The sequence below is a fragment of the Vombatus ursinus genome, unplaced genomic scaffold (assembly GCF_900497805.2).
Source record: "Vombatus ursinus unplaced genomic scaffold, bare-nosed wombat genome assembly UNPS02015175.1, whole genome shotgun sequence".
Lineage (NCBI taxonomy): Eukaryota > Metazoa > Chordata > Mammalia > Diprotodontia > Vombatidae > Vombatus > Vombatus ursinus.
The window spans coordinates 22,003,871-22,024,304 of NW_020954953.1; the positions used below are offsets into that span (position 1 = coordinate 22,003,871).

At 37.0% G+C, this 20,434-nt stretch overlaps 1 protein-coding gene across 1 annotated transcript in view; it reads left to right on the top strand.

Moving 5' to 3' along the window:
• The window catches only part of LOC114031535 (fibronectin type III domain-containing protein 1-like), a 121,883-nt gene that overhangs the window by 80,555 nt on the left and 20,894 nt on the right, over positions 1–20,434 (top strand). Inside the window, exons 12-16 of the mRNA XM_027846670.1 lie at positions 994–1,094; positions 3,871–3,982; positions 6,549–6,938; positions 17,923–17,991; positions 19,374–19,520. Of these exons, the coding sequence (XP_027702471.1) occupies positions 994–1,094; positions 3,871–3,982; positions 6,549–6,938; positions 17,923–17,991; positions 19,374–19,520 (819 nt within the window). The remainder of the gene's footprint in view (positions 1–993; positions 1,095–3,870; positions 3,983–6,548; positions 6,939–17,922; positions 17,992–19,373; positions 19,521–20,434) is intronic.

A 20,434-nucleotide genomic window follows, 5' to 3' on the forward strand; every position in this document is an offset into this window, starting at 1 on the left:
TATTTATTTAGGTAGTACCTAGCATAGTGAGTGACCTGAGTATAGAAGACTTTCAGTACATAGTCATTGAATAAATGAATGGAAGACATGGTCTTTATCTATTAGCTTAATTTATCATCTGAATAAAATGTAACTGTATACTTTAATATAATAAAAATACTGCATACATTAATAAATCCAGTGGATTTAAGACAGCTTCAACCATCTAGAAAAGAATGAGAAGTATGAATTAAATGGAAGGATAAAACCCTTTGAACTCCATATACTTGTTAAGAAATCCATGTACTTTACTTAGTGGGAAAGGGGTCTTCATTTAGTGTAAAATTAGGCAGCTGATTAGAAATAGCAATTGTTGTCAAGTCAATCCAATGCAATTCAACAAACATTTTAAAGTAGTTAGCATATGCAAAGTATTGTCTAGGAGAAGCCATAGGAAAAGGGAGAGACAGAATAACTTTCAAAGCTAAGTGATATGGGAGCCATTTACAATTATATTGCCTCCTATGTCTTCCCTGTAATTTCTATATACTATATTATATAAGACTTGATTATTATAATACAATAATTCACAATGATAACCTTATCATTAAAAGGTTAAAATATGCATATGTTCATTAAACTCCGTTATAGTAAAAAAGAAATATGCAATATGAATGAAGAAAAAGATTTGTTTAAAAAATGGTTATGTTGTGGGAACTTAGTTATGTGGAAAATTCATTTAATGTAGAACACCTGCTTCTCCAGCAATGCAGAATAGACAAACCATTATTGTGCTCTTAATACTCTTAAACATGTTAAAGCTTAAACAAGCTTTAGATGAAAATGTACAAGTCACAGCTTAAGACCATTTGCAACCTGATACTTCAACTGGTGGTTTCAAACCCTGGTTGTCCTTCTGTATGTTGTAAAGTATTTCTTTAAAACTTTGGTATAAAACAAACTTTCTTGACCTATTGACTTCATTCAGTTCTGTTATTCTCTTGTACTGCATAGGTAATAATGGCAGACCAAATGTAGATGGGAAAATACTTCCGGGTAGTAATGGACAACTAAGTGGACAGAGAATTATCAATGGCCCTCAAGGAACAAAGTGGGTAGGGTAAACTTCTTTACAAATACAAGATGTTTTGATGGTATTGAAGGAAAAGAAATGGTAGTTCTGTGGAAAAATAGATACAATAATCTTCCTTGTTCTTAGCTATAGCCAAGACTAATGAGCACTTTTCATCAAATCTCCTTCTGGCTTTCCTAATAATGACTCTGTGGCTGGGACCAATGGTGTGTATTGTTGATTGCTTGATGTTTAAACCAGGATTGCTTTCACTGGTTTAGGACTATGATGATCTATAATTTTGAAAAAAGAACACCTCATTAAGAAAATAACAGCTTTCAGTCATAGATCCAGCAAGGGAGGCAATATAGTTTGGTGGATGGAGAGCTGACTTCAAAGCCAAGAAAACTTGGGTTCAAGTCCTACTTAGCTGTGTGACACATATATCTATCATATAACCTTTCCATGCGCTAAAAGACTGATAAGTTGTAGAGAAGGTGCCAACTTGTTTTGGTAGAGGGAACCTTCTCCCTTAGGAATCTCCTATACCAATGAAATCACAGATCCAGTCTTTATTCCTTAAATTTGTGCAAGCTATCTGCAACACAAAGGTGAAAAATATTATAGTCTCTTCCCTTAAAGAGCTAATGTTCTAATGGAGGTAGTGATGACATATGACCAGTTTACAAATTAGTATGATATAGGATAGAATGTTTCAATATCAAAGGAGAGCCAAACAAAGCTCCAGGAGAAATACTCTTCCACTGAGGAGAACTCACTTTTATCTGTAGTGATGGAAGACTTCTTGGAAGGGGCATCATGTCAACAGAAGGATTTATTCCTTCCAAGGGGGAGGATTCTGTATCCAAAGAATGATCAAAGGTATAGAGATAGGAGTGGAAATAATGAGAATAGTTGATGGAAAACATATTAGTTTGGCCAGAAGTTAAAGTATGTGAAGGAGAGCAGTAAGAGGAGTTAGATAGTTATACTGAAGTAAGATTATTGAAGGCATTGAATGTCACAGTCAAGAGTTTTATTATCTCTTAAAGGCTATCAAGAATTAGGAAGAGTACATGATAACAACAAAATGCCCAGCTCAAAAAATAAGGATCTTTAGAAGTGTTTCAGGTACAGGTAACATGAAAATACATCTTGTAATGTCTAAGATATGAACTCTTGAAAATTCATGGAAACAGAATAGATTAAACATACCCCAAAATAAAATATTGCACACACATACACACATATACATATACATATATAGACTATTTTTATTTGGAAATAGGTTGTATTCCAAGACAGAATTAATATAAGTAAATCTTAATTTAACTATCAATACAGCAACAAACACAATACCTTTATAACTATTGTAGGTTCTCAATAATTACTTGTTTATTGATTAATTGATAAGGCCAAGCATAATTTTACTCATTGAAGAGAATGTCAATCTTGTTTGTCCAAAGAGTGAGTGATTTTTTCATGTGTGGAGTGTTAGAATGTGAGAATCTGTGCATACGTAATATTGTAGGGCATTAAGTGACACATTGTTTATGTTCCTTTTATTATGACCACTGTTATTGTAATAGTAACAACACTTTTAAAAGCGCTGGAATTCAGGGTATCCACCTGGTTAAAATTGGCCACCTTTAATATTGATGGCAGAGAGGAAGAATGCATATCCTAGCAGGGGTGGGGAACCTACAGCCTTGAGGCCACATGTGGCCCTCTAAGTCCTCAAGAGCAGTCCTTTGACTGAATCCAAACTCCACAGAACAAATCCCCTTAATAAAAGGATTTATTCTGTAAAATGTGGACGCAGTCAAAAGGCCATACCCAAGGACCTAGAGGGGCCACATGTGGCCTCAAGTCCACAGGTTCCCCACCCCTACATCTTAACAAAGAAACTTTTATTTTCATAAGTATATCAAAGAATGAAATTCTCATTGCCCTGATTTTTAGATCTATAAAAGAAATGTGATTATCAGTATAATGACTATTTCATAATCTATTCTGGGCATCCCCCAATGACAATCTTTTCCCCTGCATAGACTCTAGGTTCTTAAAGGTTATTTTGTTAGGTCCTACCATGCTCAAAAAGACTTTGATTATGGGCCAGTGTGGGGACCAAATGTTAATTATTTGAGAATCAACTTGGCTTAGATTGGAGAGACCAGTTGCCAGTTTGCCCACAAGGTGATGGGAAAGGAGGGGTTGGCCATAGAAATTCTTGAAGATTATTTAAAATTAAGTTATAAAGGGGGCTGGTTGACATCTGTATCAGTGGAGTGAGCACCTGTGCTGACAGAATTAAAGATATCTGAATTATCAAAGAACCCTGAAGATTAAATAATTATGAAAATGTTTTGCAAAAGGAAAATGAGATTTAGTGACAGATAAATTATTAGTATTGTCATGAGGATACTTTTTGGTCTTTGTATTAAAAATATTAGGTATAAAATGCTTATGGTAGTTCAGGGAATGGAAATTTATATGGGAAATATATAGGTAAAATTATTTTTAGTCTTCATTACAAGTATTTGCAGAAACCTACATACAAGTATGCAGATATGCAATTAAAATGCAAAATATGATGGGGGATATTTTCCCCTTAAATTTAAAGTTTAAAATGCAAAATATAAAAGACAAAAGTTTCCCCTAATTTTTTAAAAATCATGAACATAAGAGACAGGCAGATTCTCGTTTGTTTATATTTGATCTTCCTTTCATGAGATCCTCCTACATAAATCTCTTGGACCAATGAATAAAAATTGAAGCAGGACCAACACCTTCTTTCCTTTCACTTTATTGGCTAACAGATTGTGGATCTTGATTGGGGGCTGGTATTAAATTCAGAAGGAAGGTACCTTCAGGACTCTCATGGAAATCCTCTTCGGGTTAAACTAGGAGGTGATGGTCGGACAATTGTGGGTAAGTGAAACTAGACCCTTTGAAAGACCCATTTTAAAAAATCTCCATTAAGGATATTATTCAGTAAGAAACTATCGTGGCTGAGAGCAGAGATAAGGAGAACTAAGAAGTGTCATGTCTCTGTTTCATCTTCATATTTTTAAAACTTATTTCCATCAGTGCATTGTAGTGGATAGAGATCTTGCTTTGATATCAGGAAGACTTGAGTTCAGGTTCTGATTTTGACACATATTAGCTATTAACCATACTAGCTGTGCGAACCCGGGCAAGCCAATCTCTCAGTGCCTTAGACAGTCTATAGGGCTACAAATTGTAGAATAGGTGCATCCTGGGGACACCTGCACTGATGTCCTTTTCTGATGCCTTAGTATAGACCCTAGGTTCTTAAAGGGTAGGACAGGTTTGATTATGGAATTGGTTGGGGGAATTTTCTCGCTGGGACTCCCTCTAGGTGTTTATATTCATAATTGTGTGATGGAAATCAACTTTAGAATGGTTTTCCTTTAAAAATGGCCTAAAGGTGGCATTTCTTACTTTCCCAGTCTCTGTCTATATCCTTGATATAGTCCTTGGTAGAATAATATCCAAGGTGGAGAAAAAAGATGATTCATTCCAGATCATACCATAAAAAAGCAAACCCCATTGAACCGATAGATTCTTTCCAATAATAATCCCTTTTACTCTTTTGACCACTTGTAGTCCATCCTTATGAGGCAACACATAGACACTGCCCTCCAGCCCATACTATGCCAAACCTCTCAACAGAGCAGATTATAATCATCAACATCTTCATCAGTAAGCATGTATTCACGTGCCAGGCACCGTGATAAGTGCTGGGAATACAGAGAAAGACAAAAACGTGGTCCCTGCTCTCAAGTAACTCACATTCCAAGCGGGAGAGACAACATACAAATGACTGTAGATATAAGGTATATACAAGGTACATAGGAACTAATCTAAGAGGGAAGATTATCAGTAGGGTAGGGGATGAGCCAGGGAAATGGATGGAACTGGAAAGGCTTCCTGCAGAATGTGGGATTTGAGCTGACTCTTGAAGGGAGCCAAGAGGCCAAAGTGAATAGAGTATTCCAGGCATGATGGCTAGCCAGTGGAAAGGCATGGAGTTGGGGATGGAGTGTCATGGGTAGGGGGAATGTATTTTCCAGAATCATGCCAGCATAATGATGTTAGTGTTTTGTTAACATCAGTGTCAAGAGATTGTTTGTGTCTGTGATATTTACATCCTGATTCACGGGCCAGACTGTAGCACTGATGCCTCACCAGGGAGTAGATTTTGTTCTGTTGGAAAATTCAGCCTCTTAGGCAATGCCAACTCAAGGGCCACTGGTCACTTGCTTACCTTTTTACTTAGTTTTATTCTAAATCCCTTCATAGTTACCCATTTCCCCTTAGTCCCCTTGAACTTCTCAGTTCTGCTATGTGCTCATAAATTATTGCCACTACCTTTCATAACCATGCAGTCATGAAAGGCACCCCCTCCACCGTAGAACCATGGTAGGGAAAGGGTCAATGATTTTCATAAGGGCTATTTATTACATCAATGAAACCTGGAAAAAGAATAGTCACTAATATGTAACTAACATCTGGTTTGTTAAGGTGAAAAGAATGTAAGTATGTCCTTGAGAAGTATGTCCTTTCCAAAATATGACGTATTCTTTTGAAGGGATATATATCCCTCAATTTGTGACAATGAAAGGCAAATGAACAATTAGAAAAATTTTAACTGAGAAAAAAAATCTAAAAAATATTGAAAGCTCATGATATGATTATCATATCATCCATTGTCCTGGAATTACTTAATTTACCCCCACACATACCTCCCCCCATTTGGACCTTACTTCCAGTAAGTAAACCTCCTCTACTAATTCAGATTAGCAGCTGTTCTACAACTGCTGGTCCTGGAGAGTTGCCAGGGGCAATGAGAAGTCAAGTAATGAACTCAGGGTCACAGAGTCAATACTGTATGTGTCAAAATGAGACTTGAACCAAATCTTCCAGAATCCAAGACCGGCCATGTTGCCCCCTTTTTAATTAAATATTGTAACTCATGATCTATCTTTATCAGAAATGGTCTTTCAAGTTTAGATAGACCAGGAGTTCTTAACTTTTTGTGGATGTCATGTACCCCTTTGGCAGGCTGGTGAAGTGTATGGCCCCTTTCTCAGAATGTTTTTAAATAATTGAATGAAATGTCCTATTTCAGTTAGAAGCAAGTGAAAATAAAGGCATATGTGTGTGTCTATATATATGTATATATATGTGTATATATATATGTATGTATGTGTATATGTATATATGTGTATGCTGAGAGAGAGAGATGAAATCAATCCACAGAACCCTTGGGGTAGACCATTCTCTAATGATAGCTTAAATTCAGAAGCTACCAAAAGTGGCTTGTGTTTCTGATAGCCTAGAAATAGTCCTCCTAAACAATTTTGCATTTGTGGTTATAGATTTTTTAGGCTTAGCCTAACCTATAAGAGATTATGACTAAATCTGCAATTTATACCTATAGTCATGGCATGATGTCTTTTGTCGTTTCTAGATATGGGAGGAACTCCAGTGGTGAGCCCTGATGGACTTCCCTTATTTGGTCAGGGACGACACGGCAAGCCTTTGGCTAGTGCCCAGGATAAGCCTGTGTTAAGCCTTGGAGGGAAGCCATTGATGGGTTTGGAGGTTATCAAAACAACCAAAACACCCACAACTACAACTCATCCCACTACAACTAAGGCAACTACAACCACCACCACCACCACTACTACCACAACCACCACTACTCCTGCTACCACAACCACCACCACCCCTGAACCAACCACTCCTGAGCCAACCATTCCAGTCCCAACTTGTCCTCCAGGCACCCTTGCACAGCATGATGATTATGGTAATTTACTAATGGGAGCAGATGGCATGCCAGAATGCTACCCTGAGGAAGGTAAGCCTCTTTTATATTACTCTGATTCTCTGTATTTGGAGGGTTGCATTTCAGATGAGATCTGTCATATAGAAAGTACTGTATATTTATTTCTCTTCGTACTTATCAAAAGAGAATCAGAACAGATTACAAACTCCAGAGAGTACCCAGAATGGTTTAGCCTAAGGCTGTTGTTTGTATTAAGTCATGTGAACTAAAAAATGAACCTGAAATGTGGAGAGATGTTCTGTTAAATCAGGGGTTCTTAACCTTTTGTGTGTCATAGACCCCCTTGGCAGTCTGGCGAAACCTATGGACCCCTTCTTAGAATGTTTTTAAATGTATAAAATAAAATACATAGGATTATAATGGCAAACAATCATACTGAAATAAAATTATCAAAATATTTGTTAAACAAGTTCACAGACCACAGGTTAAGAACCCCTGACTAGATATTTCCAGATTTCTCACGAGTATGAGAACTACCAGGATTGGGACATTCTTATATTCATGTGCCATCTGTTACACCCTTGGTTCTGCTACTCCTTTGCCTATTCTACTAGGAGAATGGAGGTCAAACATTTTCCGTCACAGGGGAGCTGGGATACTACACCCCATCCTTTGATTATTTTATTCTCTTGGGTAGATTACATTGCCCAAAGAAGAGGCCATCTTGGCTTTGAAAATAACGTGCTCAGTTTTCCAGCTTCCTGTTGAAATGAAACACATGCCTTTGCTATACATCCGCATTTAACCAGTGCAGCTTGAAAATTTTTAATGATCAATCTGTCAAAGTGTTTGCCCAGCAGCCATGATCAGTGATAGGCACCAAAAAAAAAAAATATCAGTAACCAACATGGGAACCATGGAAGTCAGATCTGCCGATGGAGAAGCTCCAAATCAAAGGGAAAATTTGACATCTAAGAATTTCTTCTAAAGATACATGAGAAAACAAAACAAAATAAAATTATAGATATCTTCTGGAAGAAGAGGATTGTCCCAAAGAAAATGTGCCTTTCATATGCATGGTGAGTATAAAGCAAAGTTTACTTTTGAATTCTTAAATAAAATATTTTGTTCAATCACTCATATTCATGTCCACATTCTACATGCTTACATTTAGTGCTATGATTTAAAAGGCAAAGTTTCCTCATCTGTAAAATGAGCTGAAGAAAAAAATGGCAAACCACTCCAGTATCTTTGCAAAGAAAACCCCACATGGGTTCATGCAGGGTTGGACACAACTGAAAAACTACTGAACAACAAATGCTATATCAGGGGAGTTTTGACTTTTGCTTGATTTTTTGCAGGGGAAAGAGAATTGGATTTGGAATCAGAGGTCGTGGGTTCAAATTCCAGCTCTGCTGCTTACTCCCTGTGTGACCTTGGGCATGAGCATTAAGCTCTCTGGTCCTCATTCACCTCATCTGTAAAATCAGAGGGTTGGATTAGATGATATTCGAGGTCCCTCCCAGCTCTAAGTCTTTGATCCTATCTATGAAGGGCATTTTAGTGTCATCTCACACATAGGTAGTGGTAGAGGAGATAGAGAGTTGGCCTTAAGGCCCTGACATACAATGGCAGTGTGACACTGGGCAAATCACTTAACCCTTTCAATACTACTGCTATATTTTGGTAGAAGAAGTTACTCATGGGGCTCCCTACATGTCAGTGAGATCACAGGACCAGTTGCTGTCCTTATCCCTCTTTACTTAGTGGTTTTCTGAGTAATTAACTTTAAGTGGAATGCTTATAATGAAAGAGGATACCATGAATCAGAGTCACAGAATCAAAAAAACCAAGTGAAAAGGGATCTCAGAGGCTAATTGCTACCATTCCTATGTGAATGAATAGTGATCCATGGTTTTATACTAGATAGGAGGCTGTTGAGTTTCCACTTGAAATTCTCTGGGGAGGTAGAACCTCTCTAGGAAGCACTCTGATTATGGGGAAGATTTTTTTTCTTGTACTGAACCAAAATCTTCCTTTAATTTCTTTTTTTTTAATTAAAAATTTTATTTAGTATTTTCCCTCAATTACATGTAAAAACAACTTTTAACATTTGTTTTTAAAACTTTGAGTTCCAAATTCTCTCTCTTCCTCCCTCCTCACCTCCTTCATTGAGAAGGCAAGCAATTTGATATAGGTTATACACGTGTAGTAGTCATACAAAACATATTTCCATGTTATTCGTGCTGTGAAAAAGAAACATAGACCAAAAAAAAAACTCAAGAGAAATAAAGAAAGTTAAGAAAATATGTTTCAATGTGTATTCAAACAACATCAGTTCTTTCTCTGGGGATGGATAGCATTTTTTTATCCTAAGAGTTCCTTCAGAGTTGTCTTGGATCATTGTATTCCTGAGAATAGCTAAGTCATTCACAGCTGATCATCTTACAATATTGCTCTTACTTTGTACATAGTACATTTCACTTTGCATCAGCCCATATAAGTCTTTCCAAATTTTTCTGAGAGCATCCTGCTCATCATTTCTTATAGCACAGTAGTATTCCATCATAGGCACATACCACAGTTTGTTCAGTCATTCTCCAATTGATGGGCATCCTCTCAATTTTCCTGTTCTTTGCCACCAGAAAAGAGTTGCTATAAATATTTTTGTATATATAGGTCCTTTTCCTTTTTGTTTTTTATCTCTTTTTGGATACAGACCTAGTAATGGTATTGCTAGGTCAAAGGTTTTATAGCCTTTTAGACATAGTTCTAAATTGATCTAGAGAATGGTTGAATCAGTTTACAACTCCACCAACAATGCTAATGCATTATGTTAATGCATAATGTCTCATTTTCTTTCAATTTCTATTTTGCCCTCTGGTTCTAAAATATCAGGGCAATTTGCCTTCTTAATTTCTGGAAAGATTATGTCTAGGCTCTTTTTTTGATCATGGCTTTCAGATAGTCCAACAATTTTTAAATTCTCTCTCCTGGATCTATTTTCCAGGTCAGTTGTTTTTCCAATGAGATATTTCACATTGTTTTCTATTTTTTCATTCTTTTGAATTTGTTTTACAGTGTCTTGATTTCTCATAAAGTCACTAGCTTCCAATTGCTCCATTCTAATTTTTAAGGAAGAATTTTCTTCAATAAGCTTTTGGCCTTTTCCATTTAGCCAGTTTTGCTTTTTAAGGCATTCTTCTCCTCATTGGCTTTTTGGAGCTCTTTCGCCATTTGGGTTAGGCTATTTTTTTAAGGTGTTATTTTTTTCAGTATTTTTTTTTTTGGTCTCCTTTAGCAAGCTGTTGACTAGTTTTTCATGATTTTCTTGCATCACTCTCATTTCTCTTCCCAGTTTTTCCTCTACTTCTACTTGCTTCTCAAAATCTTTTTTGAGCTCTTCCATGGCCTAGGACCAATTCATATTTTTCTTGGAGACTTTGGATATAGGAGCTTTGATTTTATTGTCTTCTTCTGGTTGTATGTTTTGATTTTCTTTGTCACCAAAGTAAGATTCTATGGTCTGATTCTTTTTGCACTCTTTGCTCATGATCCCAGTCAATTACTTGAGTTATAAACTCTTTGTTAAGGTAGGAGTCTGCTTCCAGTGTGGAGAATGTACTATCCCAAGCTTCGGGGGTTTTGTGCAGCTGTTTTCAGAGATACTTCTAGGGACCTGTAAATTTTCAGTTCTTCCAAGGTGCTATGATCAAGGACGAGGTGTTTACTCCTTTCCTGGCCTGTGCTCTGGTCTATGAGTGACCACAAGCACTCTTTTCTGTCTTGGAACTGTGAGGAGAGTTTCCTTTCCTCCACCACTACAAGCTCCACCCTGCCAGCGTTCCTCCTCACCCCAGGACTGCCCCTTAGAACTGTGACCCAGATTCCAAGCACGGGCAAAGCAAGAGAATCCTGCACCAGCAAAGAGATCCCTGCAATCAACCACTTGATTCCCCCTCAGTCTGTGGGCTGGAAGCTCAAGAGGTAGTCACTGCCCCAGGGCCACATTCAGGAACTGGGGCTGGGACCACACTGTGCTTCTCTCTCACTGCAGACACAGATTTTTCCTACTGACCTTCTAAGTTGTCTTTGGCATTCATGGGTTGAGAAGTCTGGAATCTGCCATAGCTGCCCATAATTCGGTCCTCTGAGGCCTGCTCCAGGGTCGCTGTGGCCTGCATGCCCATGCCAAACTGTGTTCCTCTCCCAGCCTGGTGTGATATACCTTTCTGATCAACCATCCAGGCTGTCTTGGGCTGGAAATTTGTTTCACTCTGTCTTTTTGTGGGTTCTTCTGCTTTAGAATTTGTTTAGAGCCATTTTTTACAGGTATTTGGAGGGGTTTGGGGGAGAGCTCAAGCAAGTCATTGCTTTTACTCTGCCATCTTGGCTCCACCTCCCCATAATGTCTCATTTTCCCCACATCTCCATTTGTCATTTTCCTTTTTTTGTCCTATTAGTCAATCTAATAGGTGTGAGGTAGTACCTCAGAATTGTTTTAATTTGTATTTCTCCAATCAATAGTGATTTAGAGCATTTTTTTTTAATGTGGCTATAGATAGGTTTGATTTCTTCATCTGAAAACTGTTCATATCTTGTGATCATTTAGCAATTGGGGAATGACTTTTATTTTTATAAAGTTGACTCAGAGCTCTAGATATTTGAGAAATGAGGTCTTTATCAGAGAAATTTTCTTAAAATGTTTTTTCACAATTACAAGTGCTAAATGTACTTCCCTCCATCCTATTCCCCTGTTTTTTCTACTCTCTCCTTTCACTCTGTCCTTCCTTAAAAGTGTTTTGTTTCTGACTACCACCTCCCCCAATATACCCTCCTTTCTATCACCCTTCTTCTCTTATCCCCTTCCCTTCCTCTTTTCCTATAGGATAACATGGAATTTTATACCCAATTGAGTGTGATTGTTATTCTTTCTTTGAGCCAATTCTGATGAAAGTAAAGTTCCCTCACTCCCCATCCCTTACCTCCTTCATCTTCCCCTCCACTATAAAAGCTTTTTTTGGCCTCTTTTATATGAGATAATTTACCCCATTCTATCTCTCTCTTTCCCTCTCTCCCACAACCCTTAATTTTTTTTTTTAGATATCATCCCTTCATATGCAACTCACACTTGTGCCTTCTGTTTATATATATTTCTTCTAACTGCCCTAATCATGAGAAAGGTCTTATGAGTTACAAGTATCATCTTCCCATGTAGGAACATAAAATGTTTAACCTTATTAAGTCTCTTATGATTTCCCTTTTCTGTTTACCTTTTTATGCTTCTTTTGAGTCTTGTATTTGAAAGTCAGATTTTCTGTTCGGCTCTGGTCTTTTCATCAAGAATACTTGAAAGTCCTTTATTTCATTGAATTTTCATTTTCCCTCTGAAGGATTATACTCAGTTTTGCTGGGTAGGTGATTCTTGGTTGTAATCCTGGCTCCTTTGCCCTCTAGAATATCATACTCTAAACCCTCTGATTATTTATGTATAAGCTGCTAAATCTTGTGTTATTCTGACTGTGGCTCCACGGTGGTTGGATTGTTTCTTTCTGGCTACTTGCAATAGTCTCTCATTGACCAGGGAGTGCTGAAATTTGGCTATCATATTTCTGGGAACTTCATTTTGGGATCTCTTTAAGGAGGTGATTGGTGGATCCTTTCAATTTCTATTTTACCCTCTAGTTCTAGAATATCAAGGCAGTTTTACTTGATAATTTCTTGAAAGATAATGTCTGGGCTCTTTTTTTTTTGATCATGGCTTTCAGGTAATCCAATAATTTAAAAATTATCCCTCCTAGATCTATTTTCCAGGTCAGTTGTTTTTCCAATGAGGTATTTCACGTTGTCTTCTATTTTTTCATTCTTTTGTTTTGTTTTATTGTTTCTTGATTTCTCATAAAGTTATTAGCTTCCATTTGCTCCATTCTAATTTTTAAGGAATTTCTGGCTTCTTTCAAAACTCAACTCAAATGCCACCTTTTGAAAGACACCTTTCCCAGTTCCCTTAGTGGCTATGTAGCTTCAATAACAACCCTGTGGGGCAGGTGCTATTATTATCTCAATTTTACAGATTGGGAACATAGGGCTAAGAGAGGTTAGATAATTTTCCCAGGGACACAAACCTAGTAAGTGTTTAAGGTAAAATTTGAATTGGCATCTTCCTGTCTCAAGTCCAAGAGCAATGGCAATAATATTTAACATCACTGAAAAATGATCATGCAGTAACAATAATAGTAACAATTGACTTTAGGCTTTCAAGTTTACAAGTGTATTTTCTGACACTATCTCATTTGAGCTTCCTAACATCCCACTTCATAGGGTTGCAGCAGATTACAAAGTCTGGCAGGGCTTAGAGCACAGGCTCAACAATAAACTTGGGTGTGTGTGAGGGCCAGCCTAGCTAAGATCAAAGAAATTCCTTACCAGAAGTTTGGCCCCCAGAGGATGAATTTTTCTGGCAAAAGCAAGTCACAAAATAGCCTGTTAAGTGGTTGCAATATAGATTAGTGGGAAAAATGCCCACATTGAAGAGAGTTTGTTTCCTTGGGGTGGGGGGAGGAAGGGGAATCTATATCTATATCCAAATACATACATGCATATGCACACACATGTAAATTGTTACATGCACATATATATGCACATCTATAAGATAAGAGCATGAAGTATGCATATGTAAATATATCTATACATATGTGCATACACATAAATGCAGGTTATGTGTATATGCCTATACATTTATATTGTATACATATATAGCACATTCACATAATGTATATTATGAACTTATTTTTATATTTTATTTGGTTGTTCTGCATCTTCAGTTCTTTTATTTTTTATTAATCTTAAATTTTCCATTAGATAAAACCCTTGAGGTTAAGATGGCTTCTGTTCATTTAAAAATTTAATTTCAATGAACAGATATTAATTTACTTTCCCTCACACCCCTTTGCAATGAAAAAAATGAAAAACAATATGCTTGTAAAACATATTCAATTAAGTAAAACAAATTCCCATTGGCCATATAAAAACAACTATCTAATTCTACACCTTGAGTCCATTACCTTTCTAGTCAGGAGGTGGGTAGGTAGCATTTTTCATCATTGGTCCTTTGGAATCATGGTTGGTCATTGCATTGATTAGAATTCTGAAGTCTTTCAGATTTGTTTGTCTTTACAATGTTGTTATTGTAATTATTCTCCTGGTTCTGCTCACTTCACTCGTTATCAATTCACTCAGGTCTCTGAAACAATCTCTTATCATTTCTCATGGCTCAGTAATATTCATTTGCCAAATTTGTTCAGCCATTGCCCAAATAATTAGTAGAACTAGTAATATTAAATAGTAATATTAATATTAATTAATACTAATAGTAATATTAAATAGTAAAAATAGTAATAATTAATAGGATCTTAATTTTCAGTTCTTTGCTACTATAAAAAGAGCTGTGATAAATATATTTTTATACATGTGAGTCCCTTTTTTCTGTCTTTGATCTCTTTAAGGTTTAAGCTTAGCAGTTGTAGATCCTATCAGTCAATATGGTTGGTTATTTTGATCGCTTCATTGGGTAAAAAAGTAATAAAATCTATTCTTCCTTCATTTTCAGGATCCTACTCTTCAAGTGGGTTTGATCTTGATATATTTGGTGGGAGATGTTATGCCCTTCAGGAGAGTTTTGGAAATCGAAAAAGCTTTTTATTCTTGAAAACTCCCTGGCCCTTAACTATCCTTCCAGCAAAGTGACTAAAGGAAGATTTTGCTTGATCTGAGCTAGCTGGTTCTCTCCTGTTTGAAAAGATCCATGATGTCATCACTGTGGGAATTCCCTCTACCAATAAGATTGCAATGCTTCTATATTTCAATAATGCCTTTCATGCATTGCAGTGATCAAAAATAAATTCATCGCTTGATGGCCACCAACCTTCTAGTGACGAACCTATGCCCCAGAGCTTGCTTTCTGCTGGGATAGCCTGAGAGAACTTAGTGTCCCTGTGATGCCATGACCTTGGAGAAGGACTTTGGTGGAAAGGAATGACCACATGAGTCTTAAGTATTTTTGATTCATTGGGCTTCTGTCTTCTTTTCAAACCTAAGATGAGAATAATATTTTTTCATGAAACAAGTCTAGCACTAACCTACTGTTGTGACTTTGGATATATGTTTATCTATTCTCATGACTACTGGGATGAATAGTTCAAGAGAATAATTAGTAATTGGCTTTTAATATCATGAAGTTAAAGAATTTGCCTTTGATGATAGATGTACCTATCTTCTAAACTTTAACTTTTGAATTCTTCAAAATGTAATCAAATGTGGACACTTGACCATTCTGCTTAGAAATTTATGCCGTTATTTTCTGAATATCAGATCAGGATATTATTTGTCATTGCTAATGATTCTTTTCTCATGCGGTCAAGATGGCACTGTTCCCGAAAAGTCATTCCAGGCTCTGTTAGTTCTGAAGGAAAGGCTTTTCAATATTCTGCAGGGTGATTTCCGAATGACTCATGGAGTTTAAAGGTTTCACATCCTGTGATGATCAGACATGTTTGAAAAGCAAAATAAAAGGGCTGTGTTGGTCAAATGAACACATCTGAATATGTCATCACTCAGAGGAATCATATTCAACACCAGGAAACTACAAAGGGAATTATATGGATGTTTTCCTTTCCCTCCTGTTTACTTTAGGATATAAAATGGCTACATTTTACACATTTGATATGACTGAGGATATTAAGCCAATGGAAGAAATCTGGCCACATGCTGAGGAAAAGCAGTATTTCTGTACCTAAAAATTAAATATACAAAAAGAAGAAAAGGTCAGCTATATAAAAACCACCAAAACACCTAAGCTCCTGGCATAGTGAACCTTGAAGCTATCAGATTTGAACCATCTTGGGAACATATTTTCTTGGCCTAAAGAAAAATTGTGTGTGATAGTTTATATGAAGGTACCAGCTTGTCCAGAGGGTGAATGTTTCAAGGTTCTTGCTTCTCAGCACTGTCTGAACTCATCAAGAAGCTCAGAGGATGACCTCTTAGCATAACAGCAGTCCTGGAACACTCATGGGGACTGCCAAATGCTGGTCAAAGATTTCCACAATTAAACATCCAGTTGTTCCACATTTTAACTGGATATTCATAATGTATAGTCAGGGTTTGTTTGGGTCTCAACACTACCTTAGTTCTAGTCAATCTAGGCTTTAAAAAAAAAATCAGGCTATCATCTTTAGGTATGAGAAATTTTGGTAAGTCATCCTCAGTAATGTTCTAAAAATGAAAACATTAAGAATTGTTTATGCCATTTTCATTTTCTTTCTAGAGTTATTACATTAACACCAGCTCTGTAGCCACACTGCCTTCAGATCACATGTATACACTAGTAACTTTGGAGGATGCAGTAATCCATTCCATATCCTAAAACCTGGATATCTTTATTTTTCCTTTGCACAGTTGGTTTTGTGTAAGTTTTTCTGCTCTCACAGAAAGAAAGAAAACGGGGACCATCTACATGTTTGTTGGGTCACTTACTATTTCATTCTGACAGAGCAGTGGTAGAATTCGTAGCAGAAACCAAGGGTGTGAGTCTCAGTCTGGTGTCTAAACAATTTTCCTTAAAGTCAAAATTCTCATGTCTGTGATTCCTGGTTTTGCAACTGCCTACTTGGGGGGAATCAGCTTAATTGTTCTGTGCCTCAGTTTTCCTTCCCATAAAAAGAAGTTCATGATGCTGGCGTATATCCTGTAGAACAAATGACTAGTTAACTTAAAGAAATGCATGGTCAAAGTTGAACTACTTAACTGCAGTAGGCTATTCATTAACAAGGAGAGACTTGAAATATTCTCTAGGAATTTATTGGAAGTAAAAATAATTTGTTCAGAGTTTGATACAGCAATGACTTCTCCCCTTTTAAAAGATGTGTCTATACTTTCAAATGGAGTGATGAACTTTAATCATCCATTTCACATCTATATATTATTTGCTAATTGTCTTGGTTCTCCAGTTTTCTTTATAGAGGTATGCTGAGCCCAAATGTAATCTTGGTCATTCAGATTTGTAGGTGTCACAATCTTAATTCAGGCAAAGTGATCAATCGAGGATTCCTGGGTAGGATATAGCTCTCTTGCTGCCTATAGTCAGCCCAAGATTGATAAAAATTGATCCTTTAAATATACTTATGCTAAAATGATGTTATGATAATAGAGTAATTTAAACCCAAACTATCTTTAGGAAAGGTTTGTGACTTTCGGCAAATTATGTCTGAATCGCATTAACAACTTTAGAATTTTGTATATATAACCAGAAACTTGGGACAGGGTACCCTGGAGAGAAGGGGGAGGATAAAAGAATGGGGGAACAAGAGGGAGTATGGAAATGAATGTACCTATTGATGTGGGCAATGATTAAAGGGATGGGAAGGTCAGGGAATCCAGTCCTCCTACCCCAGAAAGGAAGCATTCCTAGGGTCATGGAGCCATCCACATCCACAGTGGGGGAGAAAGAGCAGGACAGAGAAGCATACATTTTGAGTGGCTTTGCCATAAATCTTCCTCTTTCATCCGCTGATGCCTCTTTCTTCCCACTCAAACCCTCAAAGCTTACAGTTTTATACCCTAATAATTGTTCAACAAGAGGGAATTTTTGTCAGCGACCACACAGAAGCTGGGGGAAGGGCTCAGCAACAGCTCTGAGAGTGCTTGAAAGGCTCTCATATATAAGTATGACTTAGCTACGTTGGAAAATCATAAGGGAAGGAATGAAAAGGTTTTCTTTCCCTTGAGCTCAGGTAGAGATTTTATCTGCATCCTTCTTGGCAGAAAACACGGGATAATAGTAACATGGTGAACTTGAGAACCTATACTTACGATATTGCTCTCTTTTCTAGTGTAGTGTCTGAAAGAACTCTGGATCCTTCTCTACAAACAGGGCGAATTTAGTCCCTTTGTCATTATTGTGAATGAATTCTTGTGTACTGAGATATAATTCTGAAGGGAAAGAGAGGGAAGGAATAAATGTCAGCATTTGGCTACTTTTTTCCTTTGCTTCCAACAGATAATTTCTCTGGGCTGGAGACAGATACAGCAATACCCACAGAAGAAGCTTATGTTGTGTATGATGAAGGTAATAACAGATTGAAGATTTTATATGAATGAAGTTAATTCCCATCAAAGGACCTTTTGAAATTAGGAAGCAGAGATAACTTTTTGCCTTCCATTTGTGACTTCTCTCATATCTTTGTCTTTCTGCCTCCCCTCCCCTCATTTGTAGAAACGCTTTGTGTAGTTAACTTTTTTGAATCATAATGTCCTTTTTCTATTGCTCTTCCTTTTCTTCATCTCCTTGTTGTTTTTCATAAAATCTTTTCTACTATGGATGTCATGAATCTTCAGCCACAGGATCATATTATTAGCACAGGGCATGTAATTATGAGTTTCCATCTTTACAACATAGCAGGGTTGTATTTATTAGATGTAGACTTAAAAGTTTAAACAGTGCATATGATAAACTTGTAGTCATAGCAGAATGTATGTCCATTGGCGTTTACCAGTAGCCAAAAAGGGTGTCCTCCTCATGGAAGCCCTTCTAACTTCCTTTGCCCCTCAGATTAATTAACTTTTATATCAAACTGGCTCAAAACACAAAATGCTTCAGGAGTGCCATCCTTTTTTTTTTTTCAACCTAGTTGTAATCAAGTTTCATATAGTGGTTCCAATCCTAGCTGTTTCAGGCTAAACTTGACTAATAAAAACACACACATTTTTTCAAACAGATGTTTGAAAGCAAAGAAAGATATTTTAGCAGCAATGAAAACATTAAGTATCTTTTTAACTATCTTCATGCAGCTGAGATAATTAAGCATGATGTCATCTTTAAATACCAACAAATTACGACTCTCCCTCTCCCTATGTGCAAACCACATAAGGAATGCAATCATATGTTCCATTGTGGTCCTTCATGGACTGCAGAAGGGAGACGTATTTAGTGAAATGAACTAGAAGAGCATTGGAATGGGGCCTCATAGATTTCAGTTCCAGTTTTGGCTAGCTAGCTGTGTGACCTTAGACAAGTCACACAACTTCTCCGGGCCTCAATTTCCTCATCGGTAATATTAGATGATTTTGAAGGTTCCTTCCTGCTTTAACACCCTGCTACTCTAAAATCTCAGCACTTCCTTCTCTGTTTTCTATGTAATACAGGTAGATGCGTTTGCTTCTTTTGTTGGCCATTATTAGGGTGGGGGATGGGAAGAAATAAAGCAGAGGGAATAAGACACTATTTTATAGAAGGGTTGAAGAGCAAATTACACTTGAACAAGTAGTAAAGAATGACTGCTTTTATTCATTTCAAATTCTATATACCTGTTGGATGAAAAGAAATTGTTTTGAAGTGGAATAAATTTTTTTAAAAGTAAAAAATAAAAACAGTGCCAATTTACCAGGCTACAAACATAGAATCCTTTTCAGGCAAATGCCCTATTACAAAACCTTCATATCTTTTTTCAGATTATGAATTTGAAACCACATTGCCTCCAACCACTACCAAGTCCTCAACTACTACAACAGCTGAACCAAAGGTCATCTCACCAGAGGGGTCAATCAGTTCTTTTCCAGAGGAAGAATTTGATTTGGCTGGAAAGAAACGATTTGTTGGTAAATTTGCTTTCTGCATATATATGGTCACATGGATTTTTTTTTAAGGCTACACTATTTAGTTCCTTAAGTCCCAATCATAATGCTGATTTCTTGTCCTAACTACAGCTGTGCACTTTGATGAGCGTTTTCCCCAGACAAACATTTCCCAGCTGTAATAAGAGACTCATTTCTGCTCAGGTGCCCATGAACTCTCTCTCTAGAGTCTGAAAACAAGTGAGAGGAGAAGAGAATGCAGTTTAGAAATGGTTGGCTTTTTAGACCAAACCTAATTTTCCCTCCTTAAGATAGCAGATCAAAAATAGCAACCCTAAGAGTTCTTATATAACAAACTTTAACAAGACAAACATTTCAAAAAATGACATTTTTTTCCACTGAGGGTTGTCTAAATATTATTTTAGAAATATGTCCTAAAAGATTTAATAGTTTAACATTTGCAATAATAGCATGTTGATAGTGTTTTAAGATTTGCAAAGCATTTTACATGTTAGCATATTTGATCCTCATAACAACCCTGTGAGGTAAGTGCTGTTAATATCTTTATTTTACAGAGAAGAAATCTGGGGCAGCTAGGTGGCACAGTAGATAGAGTGCTGGGCCTGGAGTCAGGAATACTCATCTCCCTGTGCTCCAATCTGGCCTCAGACACTTACTAAGCTGTATGACCCTGGGCAAGTCACTTAACTCTGTTTGCCTCAGTTTCCTCATCTGTAAAATGAGCTGGAGAAGGAAATGGCCAACCACTCCAGTATCTTTGCCAAGAAAACACTAAATGGGGTCACAAAGAGCCAGCCATGACTGAAAGACTGACCAACAACAAGTTTTCACATTGGCAGGCATCTGAGGCAGGATTTGAACTCAGGACTTTGTGACTCCAAAAACTTGTCAATCTATCCATGCACTACCTAGCTACC